We start from the raw sequence: 25769 nt of genomic DNA on the forward strand, positions 1-25769 counted from the left end.
CACCGCTCCCGCTCGCAGCCCAGCGCGGGACAGGCGCGAGAAGGAAGATTTAGCGTTAGCGCTGCTTGTGCATCAGAAGGAGAAAGCGTCCGTACAGCCGGGCTGCCGAGTGCGCGAGCAGCTGCCATCACCAGGCGTAATTGGAAACGAGAGCATTGGAGCAGCAACATTAACCGGGGCTGGAGGGAAAGGACGTCTGCACTGCTTTATTCCCTGGGAGCACACCCCCCCCCAGCTGCGGGCCATGTGAAGCAAGCACAGCCTAAAAACTACGGCAGCGTTTCTCAGAGAGGAAAACACCCTGTTCATATGCAAAAAAAAAAAAAAGAAAGAAAAAGGAAAAAGAGGAGGAAATACACGCTTATGCTGAGGGCAGCGCAAGCTCCCCTTTGCACAGCCCAGCGTTGCGGGTTGTGGTCTTTGTGGGCGGCTGCCGCAGGGCTCACGGGGTGCTGCTGGAGGGCTCACGCGCTACTGCTGCTGCAATTAGGCGAGAAAGCAGGGCCTTCGGCGCTGAGTGCATGTACTCATATATATATAAACACCAGGTTAGTGCCGGGGGCTGCCGTAGCCTCAGAGGAGAGGTAAAACTCGTCGGTGGCGGCTACAGAAGACGTCTTTAAAAGCACCAGGGGAGCAGGACAGGAAAGGGCTCTCATCGCTACCCTGGCAATTGCTCGTTAAAAAAAAAAGTGGTTTCTACCCGGGAAATGAGGTCCCAGGGGTGTGATGACTCGTCCCGTCTTCCAAAGGCGGTTTTGTTCAGCTGCACAGGCGGAGCATCCCCAGCATCCCCGCTGTCAGCGGCGCTCCCCGCTCCCGGCCCACCACGCTGGGAGCAGCCTCCATCCAAGACCCCCCTTTGTTTCTGTTTTGAAGCTCCTCCTCGGAGCAGCTAGGTGACGAGGGAGCTTGGTTCATTACGGAAAAGGGACGAGGCTGTGTGCGGGCGTTGCGCGGTGCCTCCCTGCGGGGTGATTTGGGCAAAGAGGGAAAATCCCGGCAGCGCCCAGGAATTCCCAAGAGCCTCCGAAACCAGGAACGACCCATTCACCATGGTGCCGTGCACTGAATCCCTCTTCTTTTCCAAAACGTTGCTGTTATTGATGTGTTTACAAGGGACCAGCAACACCACCTTGCGTTAGAGTGCACCAATAGACCATTTTTTAATTATTTATGAAATTACCCAGCGTTTCACCGAACCCAGGATAACAGGTTAAACTCATGCATTAAGCAGGCTAATAGTCATTCCGGCAGCACTGGATGTTGTCCTGTCAAATATTCATTTCAGAGCTATGAAGAAAGCTTGAAACAGCCCCATAACTCAGGACGCTGCCGCATTAATGGCGCTGGAATTGCGTATCCGTTTTCCTGAAGACAGCGGGAACTTTGTATGTGGAAAATTAATGACACCTGCAGCTATGCAATGTATACATGGAACTATTATACATCAAAACCAGGAAGAAATGAAACAGGAGAGGAATAAAGACAAGGGCGTTTCTGCAGCCCAGAGCAACCACGCGAGTGCTGCACCGCGTCCAGGGCAGAGCAGCCGGGAAGAGCCGGCGCCAGCGGCTGCCTGGGTCCCGCCGGAGGTTGTTGCTTATTTACAGTGCACCACGTTTTGGTGCAAACTCGTGATTTGGAGGGAGGGTCAAATCCAGCATTTTGGGGTTATCGGGATTAAATCCCCCCAGCAAAACGCCGACCCGGTGCAGCCCGCTCGTGCCCGGGGCCTGCTGCTCCCGTCCGACCTGCCGGCAGCTGGGCCCGGCACAGCCGCCCGCCCGCTCCGCGCTTCCCGCAGGAAGCGTTCAGGGATGCGGGAATCACAAAAAGGTGGAAAAACCACTAGGTGGCAGAAACGCTGGAGGAGTGGAGCGATACAAAGCAATAGTTTTTGTGTTTGTCATCGCCAGTTTAAGATAACTGTCTGTTTAAATACAATTACATGCCACCCTCTAGCTAAGCATCCGCTGCAGAGAAAAGATGCTGGGATTCAAACAGGTCGAAATTAATGCCACAGTTGTATTTGCTAATTAAAAGCGTCGCCTGCACTAGCCCGGCCTGACAGCCCGGCTTGCAGAGCTGGCACCGGCGTGCCGAACCCTCCCGCTGCCTGCGGAGCGGCGGCGAGCTGCAAGCGGCAGGGAAGCCGGCGCGGCCAGGAAGCGAAGGAAAAGCAGGGCTGGGGCAGGCGGCGGGCGACCGGGCAGGTTTGCTCAGAGCTGCTGTCTGGCCCGATTAGGCCCAAACTTGCTGTTTCGGTGACTCCTCCCAAAGCGTCCGTCTGCGGCCGCCACTCGCCTGCACGGGTTCGACGCCCTCCGCCTTTCGTAGCGTCTTATCGAGCATCACTTGACCTTGTCAGGGCTCATGAAGCCCTGCGAAGTGCACACCAGATGAAATGTAATTTTAATTGAGTGCAGTTATTATGTTAAATATATCAACAAGGTGCAGATGAATACAGATGACCCCGTATTTAATGCTTTTGATTCACTTCAAAATGTCCTTTGGGTTTGTTGAGCTGGCGGAGCCCATAACCTCCCGAGTGAGGGCCGTGCACGGAGGGACGTGCATCCTGCCAGCAGCCATGCGTCAGCCCAAACCTCTCGCACCGCAGCGCAGCCCCCCTTCTCAGCATTTCGGGAGGTCTGCCACCAAATATCCCACCCCTCCGCCTCCTCCAGCCTTAGGAACCTCAACACTGTTCATGTATTTGATGTAAATTTAGACTGGCCCAAGGCACAAGCAAAAACCAAGCTCCTCTTCTGCTTCCCAGCTCCAAAAATCCTGCAAGAATCCCCGCGGCGTTGCAGCGACCATCCCGGCATCAGCACCGCGGCAGCCGCAGCACCGGGGCTGCTCTGCGAGGTTAAAAACTGCTGGTTAAAGTGGGAGAGAGCAGGATGGGCCCCAACTGCCTTTTGAAGGTTTATGTCAAGCTTTGCTCTCAATCTGAGGAAAATATGATAAATTGCCCTGCCGGAGGAGCAGACCGTCTCACTGACATGGTGTGTTTGCATGAGCTGCAAATAGGAACAGCTTCACGTCACCCTATTAGCACCTCGCTAAAACCAGCAGACTCGGTGTCAAACGTCTGTGTAGAAACCACATCCTGGGGCAGCATCAAACTCCCCGCTGTGACCCGCAGTGTGTCGCGCCTTTGCCTTCTGCCTTAGATATACCCTCTTTAATACCTAATTAAAAAAAAGAGACCAAGATCCTTTAGAAAAAGTGGTAAGACCTCTAGTCCCAGATCCCCATGTTTCTTTTTTAATGCTTCCTTAAGGGTCTCCATTTTTCTGTCACTCACTATCATCCAGAGTAATTTCGGGCTGTTAGCGAAAGTTCATTGCGGTAATTGCAACCATATTGGTCATTAAAGTTGACAGACAGCTGCTGAAGGAGTCACTCGCTGGTTCCTACTACTTGGCAGATGTCTCCCAGCGTTCGCTGAAATGTTAGCTTGAATTTATGAAAAGGAAGCAAAGGCATTTTACCTCGAGAACTGATAATTTCAAGGAAGGGAAAACACAAAGAATTCACCCTGGCCTTTAGCTGCAAACAGCGTTTGCATCTCCTGCCCGAGGACCTCGGTCCCTCCGTGCACCCAGGGCCCCGGGAGCGCCGCGCACCGGCGGCCGGCTCTGCGGGAAGGGAGCTCTGCCGTCTCCTTCGCCAACAAGACCAACTAGCAAGTCCCACAGGACGTTTCTGAGCTGAAGGACATTTAGGAAAGACGATAAGACCTTGCACCGAAGGATCTCCAGAAGCAGAGCAGGCAGCAGGGGCAGCAGTACCTCCCCGGCTTGGGCTCTGCGGGGGAAGCTAGCGTCAGAAAACAAGGACGCGCTCAGGAGATGGGTTTTTTTAACCAGTAAACTTTATTTATATATAACAACAGTACAAAGTGAGTCCTTGGCTTGCAAAATAGGAGTGTTTCATATTTACAATAGGTACACAATAATATATTAGAATAATAACAAAACCCCCTTTTTTTTTCCTTGGAACATTTTTAAATACTTAAACTTTCTTACATTTTTTTTTCCACAACACTTGTAAAAACAACAAAAAAACAGACAATCATCTTAAAAAAAAATATATAATACAGAACTCCAGTGTGTCAAGTATAACGGGGAGGGGAGGAGCCAGAGACCGGGCAGGGGGGACGGGCAAGGACACGGAGCGACTCATCCCCCCGCCAACACACAAATCCCTTAAAACTGGCATTTATTTATTCTAAGGAGCGGGTCCGGAAAGAGGAGAAGCTGCTCCACGACTAATGACGCCACTTTCTAAAACCTTCGGGGTCTCGTTTGGGGGATGCCAGAGACGTCAGTACCTGCGTATTCCCTTCCCCTTGCTGCTTCCCACCACTCCTGGTAACAGCCCCGAGGTGCCATTAAACATAGAAACACTCATCGATGTCAGACAGATATTTTACTGCGGTATCGTCTGAACCTGTGACACAATTTGGCAAAATCAGCCAATGTTGGTTTGCTTTTTGACGGCTGCTCTTCGAGGTGCGCCTGCCTTCTGCCCGGCCTCACCAGCACCCTCCTGCCCGCTGCGGACCTTCCTCCTCCTGATGCTCCACTTCTGCAAGGAACGGAAGGAGGGAATGGGCGACACGCCGGGAAAGGGGGCTGGAGGGATAGACACGGACACTGCAGCGCTCACAGCACGGGCAGAGCAGGTCCCTCGTGCTCAACCGGGGCGGTCGGTGTGGCCACAGGTGCAGCCCCAGCAGCAGCTGGGCAGCAGCACTGCAGAAAAACAGGGAGTTTTAATGCAAAATTGGAGGAGGGCAGGGGATGAAGCACCCTCGCTGCCAGACAGAGCTGCCACCGCGCACTGCCGGGTGCTTCGACCTCCAACCAAGCCTCCTGCAAGGAGCAGACCGTGCTCAGAGGCCCCTCTCTTCCCCGTAAAACTAATTTGAGTGACCTGCATTTAAACCGTACAGCCAGGGTTGCTGAGCCCAGCGGAGCCTGAACGGCGGCGTCTTCCGAGCCTGCAGCAACATCTCTCGCCCAAATTGCTTCCCCAATTAACCTCTAAATAAAAAAAAAGCACCTGCTGTGTCCACACCGAGCTGCCGAGCACCGCGGCCAGCCCGGCTCCGCTGCAGCTGCAGTCGCTTGCGAGCAGGGAGCGATGCACAGCGCGGCCACGCCGGCCCAGGCTGGACGGTTCAGGTGCGATTCTGGAACACAACAATTGAAGCTTTGTGGCATTTTAATGCCTCTTCTGTGTCGGTTATATATCCTTCTCGGAACATGGTTTTTGCCTTCTCTCCAGGTCGCTAGTGAGTTTTCCCTGGTGTCCCGGCTTATTCCAGGCAGCCTGCTCCAGTCGGGCGAGCCGAGTCCTCGCGACGCTGAGCTCCGACGGCGCCCGACCCGGGGACGGCCGGGACGGGCTAAAGCACCGAACGCGGTGGGCACCGGCTTCGACACCTCCCAGGCCGCGCTCGGAGATGCTCCTCGTCTCTGCTGGCGGCTCAGGGCTTCTGGAAACCAGCCCTCGTGTGCACACCGTGACTACCAAGCGAAGGAAGCCCTCCAGACCGCCAGATGCGGCCTCCAATGGCTCGCGCGGTCGCTCGGAGTCGGCAGCATGCAAAGATGCAACCCAAGAGTTTTGAGTTTAAGTCCTCTTGCTTTTGTCCTCGATGCACCCACCCAAGTTGTTACACATTACGGTATTTTTGGTGAAATCCATTGAAAGGTAGGCTAGCTAATTTAAGTGGGGGTGGGTCACAAGGAGTTAAGACAGCGTGTTGAAGGCACTGCTGTGGTGAAGGGCTCGGCTGCCCCGGCGCCCCTGTCCCGTCACAGCACCGAGACCCTGCGGGCAAGGATGGCCATCCTACACATTCAGGCCCAGGTTCGTTATTCGGATAATCTCCCCGCCGTGACGTACTCGGCCCAGGATGCTTCCCACCAGCAGCGAGGCTCTGGCCGTAGATTGCTCCTCCACGCTGGGTTCTCACGGTGGCTCCTGACGCAGCTGCGGGCTGTCGCAAGCCGAATCCCACCAAGGCTTCAGCAGTTTGGCTGTGATCTCTCCTGCCTTCTTTCAAACAGGGATTCGTCCTCGATGGCGAAACACGGACCGTGATGTCCATCCACCTCCTCTGTGCTTTGGTGGGCCGCAGCGCTGTGGGGCTCTACAGTGGGGCTCACGCCGAGACCAGCTTGCTTATACGTTAGGCTCTTGTCTATGGGTTTTTAATAAAGGCTTTCGAGGTGGAGAAGCGTTTGATTAGCACCTGGCTCCCCCTCGGAGCGCATGCTTTGATAGCTCATGAGCAGAAGATTAAATGGAATTATTTAAGCAGTAACACCAGACAGAGATCCCAGAAAATGACGTCTCCCACTTTGATGTCGAAATACCTGAAACGAAGCGAACTGGAGAATCACAACACCGAGCTGTTTCTCCCAGCCAGCCGTGCACGGAGAAGGGGGCAAGGAGAGGGACGTGAAACCATTTCATCTAAGGCAAAGTCACTGCCCGCTTCTGACCAGCCCTCGAGTCCAGTTTGCGGCAAGCGCAAAGAAAACTCCACGTGGAGATCTGAAGCTTCCCGTTCCCAAAGGAGTAACTGAGAAGTCAGATGTGAGCAGGGCAGCAGATTACAAGGGCTTTGCCCCAAGGGGATATGTTGCTTCATTCCGTATAATTGCCTGTAAAGATCTATAATTCATGTCAGCCACCATAAGTAGAGACTTGGTAGATTATTTATAGGCCATCCCTTCCAGCCAGCAGCGTGCCATTCCCTGCACCACCCCGCTCAGTCTAATGCCCTTTCAGAAGATGGAAGAATAGATGTTTTTGCTGCTTCCCTGGGGAGGTCAGTTGAAATTTGAATAGCTTACTGCTTTGCAAAGTGCTCCCGTTGGTTTTCTCTCTTCCTCTGCTCCGTTTCCTCCCGCCACACACAAAAAATCCCCCCAGGGCCCACCTCGGCGCCTGGCACACGGGCCCTTGCTTCGCCACGCTGCACGCGCTCCATTCTCTTAACGCCTGCTCACGAGCCGACCCCACCGGCGCGGTGCAGATGTGTCACCAGGGCCACGCGGGGCATCTGCACCGGGACAGGACCTGGCGCCGGGACGTCAGCCTGCACCGAGGAAACGCCGGGAAGGCGGGAGCGACGAAATGCTGCGTTTCGGGTGCTCCTTGCCCGAAGACAGAGGCCAGGAGGAGGAAAGCGGGCCTGGACTCAGTTGTGCAACAGCCTCACAAACTGGTGTGAAGAAAATCAGACCCAGGTCCCAGGCCGGGTCGCGTGGCTGAGCTGGCACCAGCCTCCAGGCCGTGGAGAGCAGGTCTTTGCTTTGGGCAGTACTCACATTTTGGGAATCCCATGGAAAAAAATGGTTCAGGTTAACATTTGGAACTGTTTGGCTCCCATTGCCTTTGGGGGTTTTGGAGTACCGTAGGGATTTGAGGAAGAATCTGAGTAACTGGAGAACAGGAATACTCAAAACAACGACCCTAACTGGAATACGTATGTGGAAACCTTCACAGAAGCCAGATGCTGGGCCTTTGTGAAGGACAGCAAGAGAGACCTGTGAAAAATTAGATCATCTGGGGGATTTCAAAACCCGACACTCGACAACCACCTGCAATGTGAGCAGCAAGGAGTGGGCAGGCGAGGAGCCGCCGCGACGCCTGCACAACCGCTGCGCTCGCCCCGGGGGTGCCAGCCTTTAATAGGGCAATCTCGACATTGGACATTTGCTGTCTTTGAAATTAGGTTCACCGCGCAGGGAAAGGGAGTCTCCTGCTAACAGGCCGTACGTACGCAGCTCCGTTTCTTATATCCTCTCCTTTTGTGCCAGCGCTCTCCACGTCTCGGTAAATCAGAGCCCTCCAGGTAGAAAACGCGGGCTGCTGCAAGCGTCAAGAGCTCATCGCACAAGGTCGGTCATTAGTATTTCTTCCAACTATTAACAGGGCCCAGAGAACCTCACAAAAGTGGATTACCCGGAGCAAGTGGACTTGGCATGGCTTTTAGTGAACGGTAATTAAGACGACAAGGTTCCTGAGTAGTTCTCCAAACGCGGCTCCCCCCGTGGCTGGCTCTGCTCCCAACCGCGCTCGAGCCCGGGGGCCGGCTGCCCTCCGGGGACACGGCGGCCCTCCTCACACCCCCGTCTCAGCTCGGGGCAGGCTGTCGATGCTCCCGGCCGCGGGGAGCCTCCCGCACGCGCGGTGCAGCCCGGCGGAAAAGGCACCGAGACGGCGAGGACGAGGACAAGGACGAGGTCCTTCCCCTCCTGGCACTCTGCGAAGGGACACGGGAGCTTTGGCGTCTTTTCAAGGAACGACACTCACAAACGTCGGGCTTTCGCCGGCCACACGAGCACGGGCCAGCGGGGACCGAACGCGACAAGGGGACGCTGAGACAGACACACGGACAGCGCGGGGGGCACGCGGGGCGCTGGCGGGGATCCCCTCCCGCCGAGGGCGAAGGGCCCGCTCCCTCCCCGGCAGGGATGAAGTCCGAAGCCTGACCCGCGGGCGACGCTGCAAACGCCGGCGGGAAAAGGCAAACGGAGCCTGCTCTGCTCTCGTCTGCGAGTCAAACAGAAAAGCAATAAATACATCATCTCACTAAGTCTAATCTTTTCAAGTATCACTCACTGTAAACATTGGGTTTTTGTTTGTTTTTACTGCAAGAAGTCAGATGTGGCTGCCACAAAACGCCACCAACCCACCAAAACGCAACAAAACGCTTCGCCCCAGCTGTGCTCGACCGGGAAAGGTCAGCCAGCCGGTTTCGCTCAAATTGTACCTGCAGAAAACTACAACGCACCAACACCAGCTTAACAGCACCTCCTTGGCACCGCGCGCCGCGACGGCCGGGACGTTCTTGGGGAATATCGCAGCGTCGCTGCGCCGGGGCCGGCGACCAGCTGAGGGGGAACAGAGACGAGAAGGGGAAAGCATTTAAAATCAGATCCTTCCTCATTCAACAGTTAATGGGATTTAAAAAATATATATATATATATAGACACTATATAAATACATAGATAAAGCTGGATTTCAAGACAGGTTGGATGATCTGATGGTTTTGCAGTTCAGGTAAAGTTCCTTCTAGTGCCTATAATTTACTCTGCCACTGAACCTTTTCCTGGCTAAACTGTTATCTTACTTGTGTAAAAAGGGTTGGTGCAAACTTGTGCTCATATTTTTACGAGATCCCAGAATGAAGAAAGTCTCCACTTTCCAAACTTTCCTGTTCGCTTAAGAGTCAATTCGCAGAATGTCAGAGCCCATATTTCGGGAATCTCGTGAAGACAGAAATTGGAATTGAGCTGTGTTGCCAGGATAATCTCTGTGGTCTCTGTGTTTTTTTGTTCTATTTATTTTTTTTCCTTTTTCTTTTTTTTAAAAAAAATTTAAATAAAGTTTTATTTCCTAATATACATCAAACGATTTTCATGCAAAGCAGCAGTCATGGAGACATCCAGACTTTCCAGGTTCCTTCTTTCCATGTATACTTGAAAAAATTGATCCATCTTGATTTGATTTGAGATGCTTTGTCTATTTTTTCCCTGTCTCTTCAAACTGCATTCGATGTGGTTTTGAACACAGCAAGTCCTTGGGCCAGTGTCTGCTCCCTCCAGAAAACACCTCGGTATTTGTGTCCCCAGTGCCTTTCCTGCTTGTTCCCGCTCTTAATTCCCGAGAGTCCTTGCAATACTCTGCTCTTCTCCGTGAGCACCACCACCTTTCTTCAGCTCTCAATAGACATGGCACCAATAAGTTGTTCTACTTTGTATGCCAGACGCTGCCGACGTGCCTGTTCATCCTGCTCCAAAGCCCCAATGAGCTGGTACGAAAAAAGGGGGTGGGGGGAGGAGAGAAAGAAGAAGAAAGTCAGTGCGAGAGCGGGGGCGGATGGCGCTGGGCGTGCATTCAGAGACAGGAGCTTCTCGAAACGGGGATGAGTGGGACAGATAGAGACAGTAAAAAGCACCAGATAAATCCGGTCCTGATGGTGCCATGGGAATATTTCTCGGACAAGCGTAGCGTACAGTACCGGCACTAGCAATGCCTAGTATTTCCCTGGGCGATAGAGTAGCAACAGCCAGTTAATGACTCTGGGAGAGCGCAATAGTGACAAGCCTGTCTCTGGTTCAAGATTTCCTTCCAGCCAGGGTGCACGTAACACTCAGTTGCTGAGGTTTTGCAGTTACAATAAATCCCTTCCCTTAGCTCTGCTCCAACAAAGAAACCTAAATAATAAATGGCAAAGCAAAGCGGCGAGCGCTGTGCCATTCCACAGTCATGCTGATTTATTTGTTGGACTGTTCAGCGCACATCACCAGCACAACGCAATCATTCCCACTCTTGTACCTTGGACTCTACATTTCCTGTCTCATTTAGCATGAAAGTTATGAGATTTTAGACCCTAATCGGAAAATGGTTGTGGCATTGTATCACAAATGCATACATGCAATTAAATGACAAAAACCTTCCTTTTAATGGATGTAATTGCAAAATAGGTTCTTCTTACACTGAAATGAAGGGGTGGAACAGATGGCGAGAACTTGGTTTCAAGTGATGCATTCATTAAAGGAGCTTATGCTGCCAGGAATTTTTTGCAAACAGGAGTCTGCATCACTGCAACATGGGATTTGTGCCACACCGTTCCCAGAAGACATGGATGCTTCTGGGGAGGTTCACTGGGTCATGACGATTTTCCACTGCATTTAGGAGTGGGCTGCACTGGGGAAATGCCAAGGCTGAGGAATTCAGTTGCTCACACAGTCTTTTAGCTCTCCAGTCTCCTGGGAAGTGCGTTACTGGCACGGCCAGGACCTGAACATCTTTGTGCATGAACAGAACGGATAGGGGCAGCAGGGATGCTGCAACTGAGTCCTCTCTCACGCTGCGCATGCCATGGAGATGGCTGGACTCTGCAGCCCATCGCCACAGGGACACTCACCTCTTCGCTGTATTTGCTGACGTAGGAGTAGATCTCGTTGAGCGCGCTCAGCACGTTGAACTCGGCGGAGTGCAGGCGCGACTGCTCCGCGAGGTAGGCGTTCATGTCCTGGTCGCTGATGGCTGGGAGCTTGGCAATGTCTGCATAATACCTGCGAGAACAAACGGCAAAGGGGAGCCCATGAGAAACACAGAGGCTCAAAATGCCCCTCTTCTCCTTGGGATTTAATCCCTGACTGGGTGCTGAAAGTAAGAGCAGCAATGCTGAGCTGTGCCACTGGCTCAGTGCAAGAGCACCAGCCACCCACCATCAAGAGCAAAGCCACCACTCCGGAGCAACTCAGCCCAGGAAAGGCAGCAGGAACACAGTGCACCGGCCAGCCCCGCGCGCACGCGGCCCCCACGCTGCGCTGACGCCCACCTTTCCACCCAGCTCTTGTAGCTGGGGATGTCCTTGGCGTAGAGCAGCTTGTTGGAGGGGGAATCCTTGCCCAGGCGGTGCTCTGAGGTGGAGCAGGAATCCATGAAGGTCTGAGCCACCACGGAGAGGCAGGCGTCCGTGATGCTGCCTTTGTGGATGTCGAACACGAACTGAGGGTTTTTGATTACATTCACCCAGAAGCGGAGAGGAAGGCTGTAGGGAAATCGAGAAACAGCATTAATGTTAAGTGAAAGAATAAGAACGGCCACTTTGTGCGTTTTCCGTGCCCGGGGGGAGCGGCGGGCAGCAGGAGCCCAGGCGGGAGGGGGGCGGCTCCCCCCGCGCAGGGCAGGCTCTCTTTTCCAGGCGGTGCGGAGCAGCGTGTGCCGGTGCTGGCGAGAGGCTGCACCAGGAGTCCATTACGCAGAGTTCATTAACATGAGAGTCTGTTGCGCAGGGCTGAGCCGGGGGCAGAGATGCTGCTGGAGTCCACGCTAATCATCCGCTGCCTGGCCGCACCGCAGTCCATCACGGGGAAGCAGTGCAGCAGGCATCAGAGGCTTTGTCCCCAAATCCCGAGGCCTTTGCAATCAAAGGGGAATTATTATTCCTTTTTTCTTTGGCTGTATAGCAGGATCAAAAAAACAGCTGCTGCTTTCTATTACCTTTCAAGTCTCAACTCTCCCTATCCAGCGAGCTGCGCTGAAGGCTGCAGCCTTAACTCTTACCGCACCGCAGGCGAAGGGCTCGGCCACGTCCCCGCCAGCTCCAGCCCTGCCACCTCCTGCCCTTCCACCAGCGCTGGTCCCTCCTGCCCTCTGCTCCCCAGCAAACGCTTCCCTTTCCGGGGGGGGGGCCGCAGCCGGGTTAATACCCGGGAAAAGTCACGGCGCTGCCCCCACCTCCCTTCCCAGAGGACAGGGCTCAGGTGCCCCCCGGGACACGCAGGCAGCGGCCGGTCTCCAGAGGACCGGGCGAAGCCCCACCAAAGCGGTTAGCTCGGAGCCTGACATCTGCACCTTCCCCTGCTGCCCTCCCTGCCCCTCGGCAGCGACGGGCAACGCCGGGCTCCACGCGGCTCGACCGCTCCGGCAGGATAATCTCTGCTGTTTGGCACATCCTTCTTTCGAGCTTGAAGAAGTGTCATCCGTATTTGTGATTCAAGCACTTTTATCCTAAGAACTCCTTCCTCTAAGGCTTTCAATAAATTGTTTTTAGCTTCCCACAGTCCTAGCAGGGAATCCGGCTTTTGCAGACGTGATGATTAGAGGGTTTTTAAACCATGAGGGACTGCGGGGAGAATACAAAGTCTTCAGGGAGCAACCATTTGTTGTGCTTTTTTTTTTTCCTGCCTCACAGAGGTAAATTTCTAACCCATGAAGCTTTTAATCCTAAAATAGCAGCAGCAGAGACGTAACAGCTCCCGTTGTTTGCAGACCGCTGAACTGAGCTGCCACCGGAGTCGGTTGCACGGCGCCGGCTCCTTTCCCCCCCCCACCGCCGCCTCCCCCTGCCCGGCAGCCCCAGGGGCCCGGGAGCGCTTGGGAGGGGGCAGGTGGCTGCACCGTGCTCCAGCGGGCGAGGGGAGGAGGATGGGGCAGACCAGACTCAAGCCCCACGTCACATCTGCAGGGGCACTGGGGCAGCACAGGAGCCGCCTGAGGAGCGTTAGCACGGCCTGTGCAGGGGGTCGCAGGGCGCGCCAAGGGGTGCTCGTGCCGTGGCTACTTAAGGAACAAATGAAGGGACCTAACGGCACCTATTTCCTGAGATTCATTTCATTTTTCCGTGCTACAGGACTCCTGCCCCCAGCCCTTCCCAAAGCTCTGCCCCCGTCTCTCGTGCACCAGGACGCGGGTAAGTGCTCGGGAGCCAGGCCCGTCCCCTCTCCGCCCCCTCCGCCGTGCTTACCAATTGCTCTTCCACGTGTGCCGCACGTCCGTGTCATGGATGCCGTGCTTATCCGCCTGCTCGTCCAGGAAGTCGAACATGTACTTAATGGCCAGCGGCAGGGCGCTGCCCCGGTGCACGGTGCTGAACAACGTCTCGAACAAGTCGTCCACAAACTTCTGCAGGGTTCCCTACGGGCAGCAGCAGCCAGCGAGGTGAGGGCGGCACGTACGCGCGCGGGGCTGCGCGGCGATGGCGGGAGGGACCCCAGGTGCTGTCACTAGCTCCGCGCAGCCCCACAGACGCACAGCTACGGATCCCGCAGGAATCAGGGAGCTCTGCGTCCTTAGCAATGCTGACTGCACTGCGCAAGGGCTCTGGGGTAATATTCTGGGCTGCAGCTCCCCATGGCTGCACTTGCTCTTTATTGCTAAGGTGAAATGCAGTGTTTTGTGCTGCCCGAATCAAACCCGTGCTATCTGCAGTGACGAACGCACGGGGAGAGGCCGGACGACCTGCTCTGGCAGGGGAAGCTGGTGATGTACAGGCACTGTGGTGTCTTTCCAACTCTTAGAGTTTTAATACCTTGGAAAGGAATGAAGTATTACAGCTATAACACCAACGTGTAACTGACTGTAAGGCTGCAGCATGAGGAAACCAGGGCCGTGTCTGTCTCGGTACCAGGCCAGGCTGCAGAGCAGGCGCGATCCCTGACCAGGAGGTGAGATTCGCTAATGAACGTGTAAGACTAATCAAGGGCCAGCAGGGCATCAAGGCATCTCTACACATTTCCCAAGCAAACGTTAGCGTAAGGCAGTTACCTTTGTAGCTAATAGCCTAGTCAGGTAGATCTCAGACACCATCTTACTGCCCCGGTCCCCTTCCTTCTGGTCTCCGTGGTCATGGTTTTTGACTAGGTGCCAGACTTTGACGCCGCTCTCCAGGTCCGGGGTGATCATGGGAGCCCTGGAGCGCAGGCTGTCCGGGCTGCCCGTGTACCGGAACGTAGAGTCTGGAAGACAGCAGAAGTCCGTCATAGGCAAAGGAAGCACGTTTTCTCATTTCCCTGCCCCTTCTCAGTGACCCCATTATGCTCATTAATGCCGAAACCATGGAGTCCCTTAGCCTCGAGCCTTTCTCTTCGCTCGCTCAGATGTGGAACTTATCCTAAGTCATTCACATCCTCCACTCACATCAGCTGAGATGACACCGCTCTGCAGAAGATCCCTCCACGAGTTACAGCTCCCGGACGCTAGCCCTGCGCACGAAAGCCCGCAGCATCAGAGGCCTGATACGGGTATTGTGCAGCTGATAACGAGCCGCCGGACACAACCGGCACAAAGGGCAGAAACCGCGAGTCGTGAAAGAAGCAGTTCTGCTCCTGAGGCTTTCATCGGAGCAACAAAAGATCAAGCCGAGCGCTGAGTGCGGACCAAGCCGGCAGCACATCCCCTCCTGGCTGTCTCATCCTCTGGGCCCGAGGGGATGTGATTCCCACCGCGCTCCCTGCTCCCGCCCTCCTCGCCGGCCAGGGAGGGCAAGTTCCAAGTGGAGGAGCCAAGGGCTTCTCCCGTAATTGCTTGAGGAACTATGGAGTGATGGGGGATATATTTAACTTCCCGAACGACGTGTCTCCCTGGGTCCCATCCACGATCCCTTCCAGCCCCAGACACGGGGCAGAACAGCTCGGCGAGGCCAACACTGCTCGTTTCTCCTTTCGCTAAAGGTCTTTGTTCCCCGAGAACCTCAGCATTTCCTCGGCTTAGCCTTGCAGCTCGCTGCTCACCCTTCCCAGCAGGGGTAAGGGGATCAATCATAAATCAGCACAAGGAAATACAGGAGTCATTACAAAACTAGCTAGATTTTCATCCCTGATTAAGGCTTAGACAAATGAGTATTCCAACTGACGTAATTAAGGAGAAAGACAGGGGGACAGCTAGGGAAGCATCTAGTAATTCTATTTTTAAACACATCTCTGTACTGATATATAATGGGGAAAGTAAATAAGTATCTCATTTAAATTCTGTCTGCACAATTAGAAGTATTAATCTTAACATGAGTGGTGATAATTCATATTGTAGTTCGCAAAGGCTTTTCTATCTGACATAGATCAATGAGAACTTCAGACTCCTGTTGCGTGACCCAGCTTGGATTTTTCCATCACCTGGGGAGTGGGAAGCACTGGGCACTCCTGGCTGGACTGCATTTCGCAGTGAGAAATGGCCTTTTCTCCGACACACAGAGCCTGACATGGCTTTTGCCTGAAGACCCTCTTACCATTTGGATGGCTTTCCAGCACCCTTGCCTGAGAAAAAAATTATTCTGGGAGCTATAAACAAGACAAGGAGAGTAGTTTGTCAGGAGAGCTGTCATTTGCAAAATATTGTGTAAAAAGAAAAATAATGAAAGATCAGCGTGCTAGAGAATTTTCCGCTGCTACCTTTTATGGAAGCATATTATTACTATTATTGTGGATTTAGTGCTATAAATGCACACCTGGCACCTAACGGACTCATTTATTCAGAGCGTAAACTCTTCAGGGACCATCTGCGAAGGGCCTAACCATGCTATTGTGCAAATAACACACTCCCAGGTGGGGGAATCCTGCACGCCCAGTTACGACTGTTGCTACCCGTTTTTGACCCATTAGCTAGGAACTCAGGAGGAGCTGACGAGGGACTCGGGTATTGCCCTCCCGCAGCCCCGCGTGCGTGAAGGGGGCACGAAGCCGGTGCTGGCCGCGGCGGCAGCAGGGCACATCCCGCCCGGCAGCCAGCAGCCCTTCTCTCGGCTTTCCTAGGACATACGTTCCCAAAGGCCGCCCCGGCGTGCCTCGCGTTTCCCTCTCCCTCCTCTCAGCCTCTCGTTCTGCTGCGCTGCTCCCAGGCGAAAAAGCCCTTGCAGAAAGCCGGGAGCCAAGGACGCTTTTCCGGCAGGTTGGAGCCGGCACCGATGCGCTCGCTGCTGCCTGCTCCTGGCAGCCTCCGAAGCGCCAGCTGCGGCAAGGGGAACCGCAGGTCGCTGCCTGCGCACCGTCATTTCCCACCGCCCAACGCCGCGTCTTACCGTATCTGCTGATAGACGTGCGGGATATGCTGGCGGAGGCAGGAATGTTGTAGGAGGAGGTCTGCTTGGGAACGAGAGCCACCACCGAGCGGTCTGACACCTGCGGAGGCAAAAGATCAAACCGAAAGATCAGCAAGAGCCGCTTTCCGCGCCGCGGACACCGCGACCCCCAGGGCCCAGCGAGGAGCTCGGAGGGGAAGACGTCCCGCCGGGCCCCCCTTGCTTTTCCACGGGCGGATGCACTCCCATCCGGTCGAACGCTGCAGTGGGCCGGGACTAGTTTAACAACAAGGGACGGAAGGAAGGGAGCGATCAATCAAAAGACATATTGAGGACGTTTTGGGTCGTTCTGATTTAAGATTATATTTTATCCAATAAAAGTGGAGAATCTCAAGACCTGTTGTGATCCAATTAAAGTAACAATGCAGAGGGAATAAAACAGCTATAATAATGTTATGGACCATAAAACACTCCCATTAAACCACTTTTTATTTTAACAATTTTTATGAACTTTAAAAGTTTGATTTACAGCTGAACGAGGCATAAAGCCATCTTTAACGTATTAAATTCTCAGTCTCTCTGTTGCAGCAGAGAAGGGATTAAATGCTGGGAAGTCAAACTATAAATGAACATTAGTGCTAACAAGATTCTGTTGTAGCAGATTTTAGTAGCCATGTTTAATTTTACCCTCCCTATAAGTCTAATAGTCACTGGGAGGTTTTTTTTTTTTAAACTTATTTTGGTTAATGAGGAACGTGCAGGTTGGCAGGGAACAGACCTGAGCATCTCTCAGTGCTGCCCTTGGGCCCCGCAGCTGGCTCTCTGCTCGGCATCAGACAGCTTTCTAGTTTCCTCCTAGTTCTCTCCCTCGTCTCTGGACCACTGCTCCCAACACTCCCCTTCCCGCGCTCGGTGGCACGGCCCCAGCCATGCCCCGGGAATATCGCTCTGCCCAAAGCCAGGGTCCTATCAAGCTGCTCTCCATAAGGTAATTAAATTCAGGATCTAGGGAAGTTCACATGGGAGTTTCAGGCAAACTCCGGAGCAGGAACTGCACTTTGCTTCCCAGGAATCTCCCCGCGCCCTCGACAGGGGCAGCGTTCGTACGACGTCTGCCACGGCAACGCGAGCTGCGTGCTCCACTTAGCAGCAGAACAATTTTTAATGCATAATGCTCCCTGCAAGGCCTCGGTTCTGTTAAGATGAAAGGTTTCACATAAATGCGAGTTATTATTATTGCTAGTGATAGTGGAAATAATAGTCACTGTGCTTCACAGTGGAAAAGTGAGATATTTCTAAGCAAAACACTTCAAACACCTCTGTTATTTCCTCTTCTGTTCCTGCCTCACTTCACTCAATTTATTAAGTCAATGGAAGAAACAATCAGCAGTGATATTATTTTCTTAGGCTGTTATTAGCTGCCGCTTCGGTTCAGTTTCACCCTGGAGAAACCCAAGCGCTCCAGCACGCGGGATGCAGAGGCGGCCCCGGAGCCGGCACGGAGGCAGCAATTCCCCGGCCGCCGCGCGGGGATGCAATTTCACCAGCGGTGCGGTTAACCGGGAGAGAGGCACTACGAATTCCACGCACACACACAGAGCTCTCTCACTCTCTAAATTTGGGGTTGAATGACTCTTGTCAGCTGAAAAACACCAGCGTACAAATTAGCATCAGCTGTAACACGCACTCCTTCCCCCTCGCGCTCTCCTGTTGCCACGCTCCCGTAAAGCCCTAGGGACGCTCAAGAAGCTGACTGACTGCTTTACAGCTTTATAAATATTCCGATTCTTCCAATAACTGGAAATGTGCTGCGTGAAACACCTTAAAGAAAGGAAAAAGAAAAACAAGGCTGGAGAGAGCAAGAGTCCAGCTAATCCTCCGCCTGCACAGATGTGAGCAACACGAACCAGTCCTGGGCGGAGGCTCTGCGGCCAAGCCCTCGTGGCTCCTGATCTCATTTTCTACACAAATCTTCCCTTTCTGCTTCTAATTTTTCATTTAAAATAGTCTTCTAATCTCTCAGCCCTCCCAGACTCCCAGTGGCTGACAGGTATTCGTGCTTTGCTGCCTCTGAGTTAACCCTGCGTGAGCCACTGTAAATCATTTAATATTAAATTCGGTGATTCATTTTACTTTAGTAAAACCACATGGGGGTAAGACTCTCCCAACGAGTTTAACAGGCATGAAACCAAAAGGATACGATACAAATGAAATATGATTCTTTATAACTTAGTGTAAAAGCTCCAGAGACTTTAACAAAGAATTATACCTATTTAACCTATAAATCTATTTTTATAAATGAAGAAATAGCAGCAGGCATACCATTCTCTATATAGTTCTATAAGGCTATTCAAAAATATTACAGAAAGATTTATATTTCTTTTAAAATCCAATCTGGCTTTTACATATTAAGCTTTCCCATGAAAAATACATTTTATCAGTTGATGCAGATATATGGTGTATTTTTATCATCCTAGATAGGTAGAAAATAAAGATATGATGTAAAATTCTAGCAAAGAAATGTGGAGTGAAGAAAGTCGTGGAATTAAATAACTGTCCTATGAGAAACCTCATCACCCTGACATTGAGCATGAGGAGCAGGAGGAAGGCCGGTGCGGTCCACGGCAAGAGCTGGCCCTCGATCCCGGAGGAGCAGCAGGGAACAGGGCTGCCGAGTGAACGGAGCCCAGAAATCGGTCAGACAAGACTGTGAGGCTCAAGGACTTTCTGGTTCTTGCTCCAATGATTACTCCTAGGTAATGGTGCCTCTCAAAAAAAGCACAAAGTGCACGCGATACTACCAGACAAAAACACCGAGTGTGCACCTCCAGTTACTGTGCACAAAGCCACAGAGCGGACTTTGCTTTCAGATCAGCACATAAAAGTCTATGGCAAGGGGAAAGGCATCTGACCAAGCAAGGGAAAAGCAGTTCTGAATAAAAAATGGAGATAGCTTTGCAGAGCTAGTATTTATTATCTTTAGAAATGGGTGAATACCTCCTTCACTGGTCCTCCGGAAATCGGAGAAATCTGGATTTCATTTTTCTGGCTTGAACCACACTTGTTTTATAACAGCTAGTTCTCCCTTCCCACATTCCTGCTGGTGACAAGATTCCCTGGCTACTCCTTTGCCAGGCCCCGTCTCTTTGCTTGGATACTCTGGGTTAAAACGGTGGGAGAGCAGTGCTCAAAGCTCAGATGCTTTTATAGCCTCTTCTAAGCTGTGCCTTTGCCCACGTATTTGTTTTACTGCATAGCTCTGGAGCATCTGTATTTCTGATACCTAATAAAAACATGTATTACTCAAACAGAAAAAAAACCCTGGTAGGAATACAAAAAAACCTGCTATTTGTTTTTGGCAAAAGCCCTGCCTCGACAAGATTTCTGTTGCGGTGCAGAGAACTTGGCTTCTTTTTATGGCTTCGACAGCTCTATTCTGGCTGCTCAGAGTTCTGGCCAGAGCTGGGAGAGACATGTGCAACTGCTACCTACTTCGATATTTGGCAGCAAACTTCTACTTTGTTCCAGAGCAAAGCTGACATTCAAACGGTAAGAATAGCTGCCGTGTCTTGAGTGCTGCAAGGATTTCGTTTATTTTAAGGGTAAAGTTATGGCTCAGATTTCCCACAGGCACTAAAATGAAAGTGCTCCCTCCCCTCGCACCCAACACACATCAGACAAACCTGAATTTCACTTCTGACTGCCTTAGATGACTTTTAAAGATCAAGGCATAATAAAGTCTTACTGCTTCCCTGCATGTTGGTTAATCCCTCGCAACTGCCAGGTAAAACAGATTTTAAAAATCAACAATGGAATTTATATGCCCAACTCCCATGAGATTTTTAAAGTAATCTGTGTTTAAATCCTTCAGGCTGCTTGGGAAAGTTGCCTCTAGAGCTGCTTTTTTACATGCACTTTGCATATTTATGCCATTCTCTCTGCCTCGCTCCCTGATTATATGGCTGCTGTCAATACTGGCTTGCATTCAACTTGCACAGCAGGAGTCACGCTGATGGACTCGAGACGGTGTATAAACAGGGGAAGATGCCAGATTAAATACTAAACACTTCAGTGTAGGTAGTGATGGACAGTAGTAGGTTACAGGTCCCAATTAATGCAGTTATCTTCTGCTGCAGACAGGCCTTTGATTCCTCTTACCCAAACTTTCTTCAGCTCTTTCTTTACCACTTTTGACAATTTTCACACACCGTTAGAAGCCCTTTCCAACCGATACGTGCCTATGCAGACAGCCTGGGCTGCACTGAGGCGCTCAGGCTGCAAAAGCTAAAGACAGGAAAAATTTCTTGGGTCACCCAGTCCACTCTGGCCAATGCAAAATAAAGTATCCTCACTGTCCAGCCTAATTTTATACAACTTCAGTGGCAAAACTCCTGTTCTTTGTCCTGGAAGACTAGGTGTGAAATTTAGGAGACTTGATGTTACTCTGTCAAGAGGCAGGTCCTGATATTCACCCCTACTTGACTTGGCTTTGTCCTGTAACTCACAGCAACATTCCCTCGAGTCTCCCACGTGACAGTATTTGAAGTAAATATTCCCTTTCCCTCCTCTGCTTCTTGCATGATGATCAGGAACCAACATGTAGAAAGATCATGAGTGGGACAGAGCAGGTGCCACTGCAGCCTGGTGCTCTGGACCAGGCTGCCTGTCTGATCATGGGGCGTTCATCATGCTCCAGAGCAAGGCAGAAATTCCTGGTCCTTCCCCAGCTGTACCCCAGTTTGCTTCAGCCCTCCCCGTAGAGCCCCGGCTCACCCGCGTGCCATCCTCCCCGGCCCTGCGTCTCCAGCAGCAGCAGCTCAGCCCTCTCCAATGCTCCGTCTATCTCGCAAGCGCCGCTGGCATTTTTAATTTAGCCAATTTTCAACTCTGCTAGTTTCTTTAAGATCCACGTCAAGGTTACTTTCCTGTTTAATGCATGAGCACGTGGAGCCATTCTGGTTTATCATACAAACGTGACCTCCCTGCCTGCCTCGGTAGATAAGACACTTGGGAACTAAATTTCTGCTTTTCTTTTCCTTCCACTCGGCAGCTTTCTGGGACCTCTCTGTTGGGGCTGGTTTCTTACCTGATAGTGCATCAAGGTGTTCAAGCGTTTCCAGTCACCTTCAATCTTGGTGGTGATGTCTTCATCTTGCAGGACCACACGAGCTATCCGGCCCTGGCGCCACTCTGCAAGAGACACAAAAGCCAGGCAGACACGGTGGTCAGAGAGGCAAGAGATACTAACGGGCCACTTCTGGCCCAAGTAACTACTTGACAGATGAGCCTGTAGAAAAGCCTGTCTCCCAGCAAGAGGCATTCAGAGAAATTCTTTTCTTAAATCTTACAACTATAATGCAGTTCATACTGAGAGTTTTCTTGCAGCTAAGTGCAGAACCTTTCCAGACCCTCCGCCCCCTCGCTCTGGGCAGATACACAGTCTTGTGGAAAGGCTTTGCTCAGCAGAGTGAAGGAGACTTAAGGAATTATTTGTTCGCTGGGCAATAGACAGTTAGCTGATCCCACAGAGATCAAAACCTATCTGGCAGCAGCAGTATCCATGCTTGCTGGCGGCAGAAACGTGTGTATAGTTGTGCAGGTGACCCAAGTCTCAAATCTAGCCTGCAAGCTCTGCAAATCCCACTAAAAATCACTAATAACAATCTCTAATGAGGAAGGGAGGCTCCTACCCAAGTCCATGTCCACAGCTCTTGGCCTTTGAGAATATGGGACATTTTTGTATACTGCATCTAGGATCTTCTCTTTGACTTGAGTGATGGTATCACAGTTCAGCACCTTCACAGGGATCTCTGGACTGTTCTCATTATCCGGGTTCACACAGTTCAGGATCTGGAAAGGAAGGAGAACCAGACCGTTCTCTAAAGGGCTTCAGACAAGCATCCAGCAGAACAGTAACAACATCCATCACAAAACAACTAGTTCTCATAAAAAAAATAAAAACAAAAAAACCCACTGCATCCCTATTTGCATCACAGCTGTTGCATTTAGTATAGCTTTAAAAAAAGATTAAAACACGAGTCCATTGTCCTTTGCTAGAGAGAGGATAGTGGTCAATGCATGGGGAGACAAAATGCTCCCCTCAAACTCTGCCTTTCGAAACCTTAGCTCAGGCTATTTGTACATGCAAATTAGGTACATACCTAACCTGGGCAGGGCTTTAGCAGCCAGGGGCTTTACCTCAGATTTGTAGCTTTGTGAACATTATAGATTATTGCACTGGCTTCGGTGCTGTCGTTTATACTGAAGACTTGGTGGGAGATCCACAGTAGTGCCCAGAATGTCAGAATAGCTCACACCCAGCTTCTACAGTGATCACTCACCAGCGTTTTGTACTCAATTTGCTGCCGGATCAACTTATCCTCACTCAGGGAGTAACGGGCTTCTCCGGTGATAGCATCAATTGGGCCTTTCTCCATCTGCTGCTTGATGGCACAGTAGAGCATGAAGAGGGGCTCTCCTGCACATTCCTGCACAGAGACAGACAGCAAAACTAACCCAGAGGTGAAGGTGCATCTCCTCCAGGGCCACTCGCCTGCAGACAGATTTTGCTCATGATTTATTTCAGTGCATGCACAGTCCCCTTGACTTAATCTTTAGCACATGTGTAATCCAGGCTTGCAGCTCCCAGCAGTGCCTAGGGAGGTTACCCAAAACCACGAGCTCCATTGCTTGATGGGGATGTTGTCCTTGGCTTGCTAAATCTTTACTGAACCTATATTGCCAAAAAAAGGGGAATTTGAGATCTAGTCCTCATTGCTCACTCCCATGAAGCAAGTTCTGTGGTGCTTCCAAAAGCAAAAATAGAGTTAAAAAGTACAGAAGCCAGGCATAGAGGTAAAAGTGATAATTGCCCTTAAGCACTAAAGAGGTGTAAGCACTCAAGAGGGTGATTTGCTTGGAGTGCTCTGAGGGATACAGGTAGATGAAATGAGGTGAAACCAAAGCCAGGGAAAGTTAAACCAAACAGCAGAAAACATTCTCCCAAGGAGGGAGATTCATTAACCTGTAAACAGGGCTCAGGGGAAGCGGTGGAAACTCTCTGGCATGAAATTTTTCAGGCTACATTGAACAAGACGGGCAAAAAGGGTACTGTGCTGCAGGGGCTCGGAGGCCGGCTAGCTGCCCCAACCACTGCTCTCTGCAAAGCCCTCAGTGAAGATCTCTTCCGCTTGCATAAACCACTAGAGGAACCGGGCTGGTGGCTGCAGACTGCCGCCCGCCAGGCACGTCCCGCTGCAGGTCTGCCGGGCGCGTCGCGTTGCAGACACGCGGGAGGCAGCCGCAGGGCTGAACGACGTCCCGCATGGAGGGGTTCACTTAGACTCAGCCTATTTAGCAGCAGCGCCAGACATAGGCATCTTTGATCAAGTCTCCAGCTCCCCGCCTTGCTAGCAAGTCATTTTGCTTCGAGTCTCACTGAACAGCCTCAAGCCCAGGTTCACCCGGCGGATGGCTGGATGAGCGCGCTGCAGACAGCAGAAGACGACGGCAAAGGGGCGCATGAGGGTCTCGGCCCCATCCCTCCCTTACCTTGAGGAACTTGTGCAGGAGGAAGGCAAACCAGTTGGTCAGCATCTTCTCAGCCACCGACTCCGTCCTAGAGAAGCGAGGAGGACACACCGTCATACATGCGTTATGCACGAGATCGACCCAAATATCAGCGGCCTCAAGCCTCCCTCGTACAAGGTGGTCTTGGGGAGGGGGAACGGCCGGGGACAGGAGGGGTGGGTCCAGCGGGACACGGGAGACACGATCCACAGCCCGCACCCGTTGCTCCGGGCAGGAACGCGGCCGGAGGGGCCGGGGCTGCTTCCCTGCCGCGCAGAGCTGACGGCACCATGCACAGCCTGCCCGGCTGACAGCCCGTCACAGCCCTGACGGCACAGTGACAGGGAGCCTGGTGACACTCGGCTCCTCGCACGTGGCCCACATTACAGCCTGGCGGGTAAATCACTGGGATTTGCAGCGGCTGCTGGCAATCAGGGACAACAGGGGGGAAATTGCAGCTTTCTGCCCAGCCCCACCCTGCACTGCTCCCCACCTTGCACCCCAGATTATCTCCCATTTAAATATAATGGCTCCTGATGATAGCTTTTAAGGCTGGCCCTGCAGGACGGGGAGGCTTTCCGTAAAGCGCCGCGGCCCTTTGTGCCGGGGCAGGACCGGCCGCGGCTGCCGCAGGAGGCCCCACGCGCGGTGCACGCCGGAGGCCGAGCCGCGGGGCTGGTGCCGGGCGGCAGCCGAAAAGCTGCTGCTGCAGCGAGATTGCGGCACCGAGACCGTGTCTGCCCTGGCCACCGGCCCGAAGCAAGTCACCGTCCCTCTCCGGAGCCGCTTCCCCGCTCTCCCCCATCTGCGCCGCTGCCCTGAAGTAGGGACTGCCTCTCCGTGTGCCTTCACCCAGCTTCTCGCACGTTTGGAAACGATCGGTTAATGAGAAGCACGTGCTATGGAAGCAACAGGGCTCCATCACAGCGTTAATCCGACCAGCCGTAAACAGGCGCTACAGATTTCAGCAAACAAAACCCGACTCCAGCCTGCGGAGAGACCTGGGGTTACGCCAGCCATCGCCTGCTGCGATCCCAACATCTGCCAGGAATCTGCGAAAACGTCCGCAGATCCCCAAAGGGTTTAGGCCCAAATTGATTAACTGCCTAAAAATTCATCCCACAGACTGACACACTTACTGCTCTCCTGCTAAAATATTTCGGTCACCCAGTAAAGGAGAAGAAACAGGAGCATCAGCCCAGCCAGCAAGCCGCGAGCCGCAGTTAAATTAAAGAACAAGAGAAAAATTCACAAGGTGAAAACGATGCTTTCCAGACTTCAGGGTGAATATTAAATTAATATTCTACTTTGTTAGCAGAGTAATAAATTAAGAATGGCAAACCTCCTAATTAACACTACTAATGAACTAATGCCGTGCCCAGTTCCTATCTGCACGCAGCCTGCCCGGCCGCCCGGTCCGGCGCTACGGAAGTACCTGTGAAACAGGGAGTTTGGCGGAGGAGCCGGAGCAGAGCTGCACGCGGGAGCTGCTCCCCTTCGCACCTCCATCGGGAACACCAAGCCGCCCGAAAGGGACCGTGAGGGGGGACGCGGGGCACCTCCGGCAGCAGCCGATGCCGCAGCGCTCCGCCACCTTACCCAGACGCGGGAACAGAGCAGAGCTAAAGAAGAGCTGGGAGAACCCCCAAATAAATACCAATTTTACTAATTTTCCCTTGCCTTAGCCACGTCTCTGAACCGCTGCTTTCTACGCCAGGGACCAGAACATCTCTTTGATGTAATACCAACTTTTTTGCTGTCTCCCACAAGGGGTAGTAGTGGAAGAAGGAGAGGGGAAAGAAAAAAGCAGAAGAAAGAGAGAAAAATGTGAGCATCAGATATCAAGTGCTGCCAC

At 52.5% G+C, this 25769-nt stretch overlaps 1 protein-coding gene across 4 annotated transcripts in view; it reads right to left on the reverse strand.

Moving 5' to 3' along the window:
* Positions 1-3864: 3864 nt before the first annotated feature.
* The window catches only part of PLXNA2 (plexin A2), a 177932-nt gene continuing 156027 nt past the window's right edge, over positions 3865-25769 (reverse strand). For all 4 annotated transcript variants that reach the window (XM_064498218.1, XM_026111835.2, XM_064498217.1 and 1 more), the window contains exons 23-32: positions 23897-23963; positions 22687-22833; positions 22036-22195; positions 21432-21535; positions 16346-16445; positions 14101-14291; positions 13301-13470; positions 11390-11602; positions 10970-11120; positions 3865-9850 (exon numbers count right to left, since the gene is read on the reverse strand). In XM_064498218.1, the coding sequence (XP_064354288.1) occupies positions 9755-9850; positions 10970-11120; positions 11390-11602; positions 13301-13470; positions 14101-14291; positions 16346-16445; positions 21432-21535; positions 22036-22195; positions 22687-22833; positions 23897-23963 (1399 nt within the window). In that variant the 3' untranslated portion in view covers positions 3865-9754. The remainder of the gene's footprint in view (positions 9851-10969; positions 11121-11389; positions 11603-13300; positions 13471-14100; positions 14292-16345; positions 16446-21431; positions 21536-22035; positions 22196-22686; positions 22834-23896; positions 23964-25769) is intronic.

The sequence above is a fragment of the Dromaius novaehollandiae genome, chromosome 27 (assembly GCF_036370855.1).
Source record: "Dromaius novaehollandiae isolate bDroNov1 chromosome 27, bDroNov1.hap1, whole genome shotgun sequence".
In the NCBI taxonomy this organism is placed as follows: domain Eukaryota; kingdom Metazoa; phylum Chordata; class Aves; order Casuariiformes; family Dromaiidae; genus Dromaius; species Dromaius novaehollandiae.